This window comes from Dendroctonus ponderosae, unplaced genomic scaffold, assembly GCF_020466585.1.
Source record: "Dendroctonus ponderosae isolate FM_Combo_2020 unplaced genomic scaffold, Dpon_F_20191213v2 Dpon_F_20191213_2, whole genome shotgun sequence".
Lineage (NCBI taxonomy): Eukaryota > Metazoa > Arthropoda > Insecta > Coleoptera > Curculionidae > Dendroctonus > Dendroctonus ponderosae.
In genome coordinates this window covers 456,822-461,632 of record NW_026018165.1, presented here as the reverse complement: position 1 = coordinate 461,632, position 4,811 = coordinate 456,822, and the positions used below count along the sequence as shown (strand labels likewise).

The window sequence follows — 4,811 nt, the reverse complement described above, 5'->3', positions numbered from 1 at the left end:
CATGGAAACTTCAAAACTCGCGTCCTAAACCACCCAAACCCACTCATTAAAGACACGTTTACCCAAACTATCCCAAACCAACGATACGAAACCCCGACAAGTTTAATGGCAGACCCCCCCTGGAATCACCCGCCTTAAGAAGTTGATTCCCGACATCTCAAACCTCCTGGAAAGTACCTAAACTCTCAAACTCTTTCAAATTTAACTCTCTAGGCCAACCGCCACAAACCACTAATTTTCGCGCTCCGTACCCCTACTTTTTTTCCTTTCTTCGTTCGCTCTCAGCCCCGAAACCACCAAAGACCCCGCCCCTAACCCACCAAGGCTCTTGCAGGCTACCATTAAAGACAAAAAGCCTTAAATGGCTATGTCTGCGGTAAACATCATATCACAGTGTTAAAAATGTAAACCAAGGTTAGAGCTTTGTCGGGCTGTCCTATTTGTAATTTTGACTAGAAAAATAATTACAACCAGTGAAATAAGGTTTGATAACTTTGATTTCTCGAAGGAGTCTTCAGTTACTTTGGCACGTATAAAAGGAGAATCCTACCGTTGGAAGACTTTCGTAGCTAATCGGGTGAGTGATAAATAAAAACAAACCTTGACAAATATAAACAATTGGCATCACATTAAATCTCAACGCCTAAACAGATGTGCGAAAGTAGATTATGGTTTCATGGACATGGTTAGCAACACCAAATTTAGAATGGGATATGAAAGACCCAGAAATAGATTGTGATATTCCAGAAAAACAATCTTACAGTAACATAGCTGTTAATCAGGAACAGAACGTGTTAGAGATATTACTAAAAAAATTTTCCTGTTTAAATAAAATTTTACGGGTGTTGAGCTACGTTACAAGATTTATCAAAAAATAAAAAATAAGTAGGTCGAATAAAAAGATCACAAACCTTAATAAGATTGGGTCAAATTCAACGATGTTCCCAAGAATATAAGGATCTGGCCAATAATCGGTTAATTAATAAAAAAAGAAAAATTCTATCTTTAAATCCATATTGTGACGGAAATGGCCTGGGGTACTCACGTTTGGAATGGGGGATCGAAATTCATGGTATTTGGATTTTTTATTATATCATTTGGGCCCCATTTACTGTCAAATATGACACTGACAAGCGGGAAGTTTCGCACCTGTTCTGGAGATTTCGAGAACTATCTGGAATACCTGGAGGAAACTATATAAGCGACGACGAGAACCACACAGGGGAGTGAAGTGACAGCCGCGCCTGAGTGCAGAAGWGGTTAAACTCCGGGAGTCGGAAGAGCGAGTTTTCCGCCTGTTACTGTTATTGTTTGTGAAGTTGACGGTAATTTTGAAGTTAGTTTGTTACTGTTCCGTAGTTAAAGTTGTACCGAGTGGAATAAAAGTTGGAAGCTGAAGAAAGAGTTTAATACTCGGCCATCCACGGTACAATATCTTCAGGATGGGCTTATTCGAGTTGGTGGTAGGATTGGTCAATCTAGGATTCCTTTTSAAAAAAAAAACATCCTATCCTCCCGCCAAAAGATCATATTTTAACAGATTTAATTTTAGGTCAGAAGCATCAAAGGTTGATGCGCTGTGGGGTTCACCAACTTCTCAGTTCAATCAGGGAAAAATTTTGGATAATTTGTGGCAGGAATAAGTGTAAAGGGATTGTTAGACAGTGTGTGGTGTGCCTCAAAACCAGAGACTGGCAGTAATTATTTAATGGGAGACCTTCCGGGAGAGGAGAGTGAATGAGCACTATGTTTTTGCAAATGTAGGAACTGATTATGGAGGTCCATTTTTCATTAAAGATAGAAAAACCAGGGGGGCTAAAACTGTTAAGGTTTGGATATGCCTATTTATATGTATGTGCACAAAAGCGGTTCACATAAAAATTGTTTCTGATTTGACTTCTGAGAATCTTTTAGCAGCTTTAAAACGATTTATGAGTAGGAGAGGAAAACCCCTAAACATTTATTCAGATAATGGTACTAATTATGTAGGGGCTAATAAAGAAATCGGAAGAATTTATGAATTTTTAAAGAATTCCTCAGACACCATAGCTACCGACTTGATTTCTGAAAGGGCATTTTATTCCAGCAAGGGCTAAGTCCAAAACCAAAGCCGCCACTTCAAGATTCTCTCCTGACGTTGTCGTGCGTATAGCTGGCTCGAGAATGTCCATGTTAGGGCACTGCCCAGGTAATGGTCGCTTTACGCGCTCCTATTTAGATCAKGCTCAAAGGGAGCAACCGGCCGAACATCTGACCATATTGTTACTTTGTTTGTGACTTTCTGACAATGTGAACGTTTAATAAATTTTATGTATTTATCCATCTAAGACAACCTGGCTATGCCTGTCTCGACACCGGAGCTACTCCTAATATTGCTCGAAGTAGGCTTGCTCAGACACTCATTGACGACCAAGACCCTTACACAGAGGTAAATGATCTAGACATAGTTCGTGCGGATGGAGTAAAGAGATAGGTCCACGCATTGCCCTACTATATCCCAGTAATCCTCTACGTTAGGACAGTCCACATACAATTGGGAGCTATACCAGAACATGTCAACAGTCGCACCCTGCTGGGAACGGAATTTATTAGATCAATGAAACTTGTCATAGACCTCAACAATGATTGTTTCTAATTTACAGATTGCAGTAGTATTACCTACAGATGCACTTCAGAAGATGACGTTGCCATGACCGCTGTCAATTCGGTTTCACTCTTCAACGCTTTGCGCAAAGATGACACTTCAATTATTAAGTTCTGCTCTGTTTTGCTGAATAAAGGAAAACACGGTACTCTAAACCAAATTCGTTTAACTTTCGGTGTTCGAACCCACAATAAGTGCTTGTTAAAAGCAGGAATTATAAATGCTAAAATAGAGATTTTCAGGTTATGTAGCACAACTCAACGATGACAGATGGACCAAAAGACCATTAGAATGAATATCCCGTCAAGATAGAAGAAGTCAGGGAGACCACCGGCGCGATGGGCAGACGATATACGGAGAATAGGACACAGCCGGATGCAATTTGAGCAACATTGAAATTCTTGGCGGCGTATGGAGGAGGCTTTTGTCCAGCAGTGGACCCGAGAAGAAGCTGGATGACAATTCACATAGAATTAGTTAATAGTGGTCATTTAATTACGTTACCCCGCGTTCTGTAATAAACTAGCTTGGAGTTGACAGATCAATACACTTGGGCAGCATATATTTTTAAACGATGCTTTATAATAATCACGTTACAGTAGAGGTGTGATATATTGGCTTGTATTTGTGATATATTGTACTTAAAAGGAAGCTGTTCTATACATAAATTACATTACATAAACAGTTACACTGATTGCTTTAATTTCCAAACTCACTTGAAGTGTTTAAAGCGTCTTTGGACCAATCTGGTTTCTTGCAATCGACATTGTGCATGTTTCCAGGCAATCTCGAAACGCTTTCAAGCTGAGGCTCAGGGTTTGAACCTCGTCGTTTAAAAAGGCGCATCATTTCTGCAAAGGAAATAGTGAATTATTCGTCTAGCTACTTACTGAATTTTTAGTATCGATTTTTTTAAAATTAATATGACGGCTTAGCGCGAGAACGGGTTTGGGTGGTTGTCACTAAAGAGCGAAAAAAATGCAGAGAAAAATAAAAAATATCCGCACTATATTTAAAAAAAATGGTGTCCGTCACGGGACGCTCGACAAAACTGATAACTTCATATATTTATAGAAACCATAAAATATCGAACTTGTTTAACGCATGATGGCAATAATAATTTTATTTTATAATTTTAATATTATTCTTGGTTTAATAATTTATAAATAGATCACGAATAGGTGAAATGTAATTTAATTTTCTTTGGAATGTAAAATATCCTTTTTATTTGCAACGTTTAATATTCTTCAACGAGAGGTTGTACATATTGCTCCTATTGGGTTCGTGTAAAATCTTCTTCTTCTTGAGCTTCTGTATTACGCTTTTAGTCGTAATTTCTTATTTGCTTTGTATAATATAAGTTCAGTTGATGAAAGCTACTTTGAGTTGATCTATTACTGAAGTCTGTCTTAAAATCAAGAATGCGTTGCGTGATAGAAAATAAGAAGACGGAACCCATGTTTTCTGAAATAACCGAGGTAAACTCAAATATTTTTTCAATTAAATTCAAAACATATTTATTATATATTATTACAGAACAGTAATGATGTTTATCATTTTATATTAAATATGAAAGATTACAAAATAGATATCTAAATATTGATTATTTGTTGTTACAAAATAAAATAACAAATAATAGAACATATTACATTTAGGAATATTTTCCGGGCTTTGAAGCCGTGGTCTATTGGAATTTCTTCCTGACGTTTCGTCCACAACTGCGGTGGACATTTTCAAAGGCGATGAGGCAGTGGCCGAAGTGATCTCCCGTGCTTTCCGACTAAGAATGGTTCAACTGCTGGATTCCCAGTCGTATTTATGCCGCCCAGCTGTGTGTGCTCATGCGTGGGGGATGGGTGCGGGTTCCAACGCTTCGGCGCACATGCTGTTTGGCGCCAAACGCGCTTCCAATTGAGTGCCGTAATTTCTTCTTTTCTGTTGAAATTGTTTTGGTGTTTAAATATTTCGATGGCCTCCCTGGTCAGTCTCGGGTAGTATCTTTCAGATTGGTGCATAATGTCAACGCAGTGTTCGAAGAGTTTGGCTCGCAAAAATTCTCTCGCAACAAGTCCCATTGCCTCCCTGATTGGTACCATTGTGAACAATGAAACCACATCAAAACTCACAAGGATTTCCCCGGGCGATAACGACAACGAGTGCAACCTCT

At 38.7% G+C, this 4,811-nt stretch overlaps 1 protein-coding gene and 1 long non-coding RNA gene across 8 annotated transcripts in view; one reads left to right on the top strand and one right to left on the bottom strand.

The window, feature by feature from the left end:
* Positions 1-4,811, bottom strand: part of LOC109539427 — a 49,748-nt gene that overhangs the window by 30,030 nt on the left and 14,907 nt on the right. For 5 of the 7 annotated variants that reach the window (XM_019907157.2, XM_048663816.1, XM_048663813.1 and 2 more), the window contains exon 2: positions 3,361-3,495. The exons of 1 other annotated variant lie outside the window; for it this stretch is intronic. In XM_019907157.2, the coding sequence (XP_019762716.2) occupies positions 3,361-3,493 (133 nt within the window). In that variant the 5' untranslated portion in view covers positions 3,494-3,495. Of the gene's footprint in view, positions 1-1,045; positions 1,079-3,360; positions 3,496-4,811 lie in introns of those variants that run through there. One more of the 7 variants, XM_048663815.1, reaches the window with a different exon arrangement.
* On the top strand, positions 2,089-3,332 carry LOC125503455. The gene is made up of 2 exons (XR_007280875.1): positions 2,089-2,789; positions 2,887-3,332. It is a non-coding gene; the product is annotated as an uncharacterized LOC125503455 (long non-coding RNA).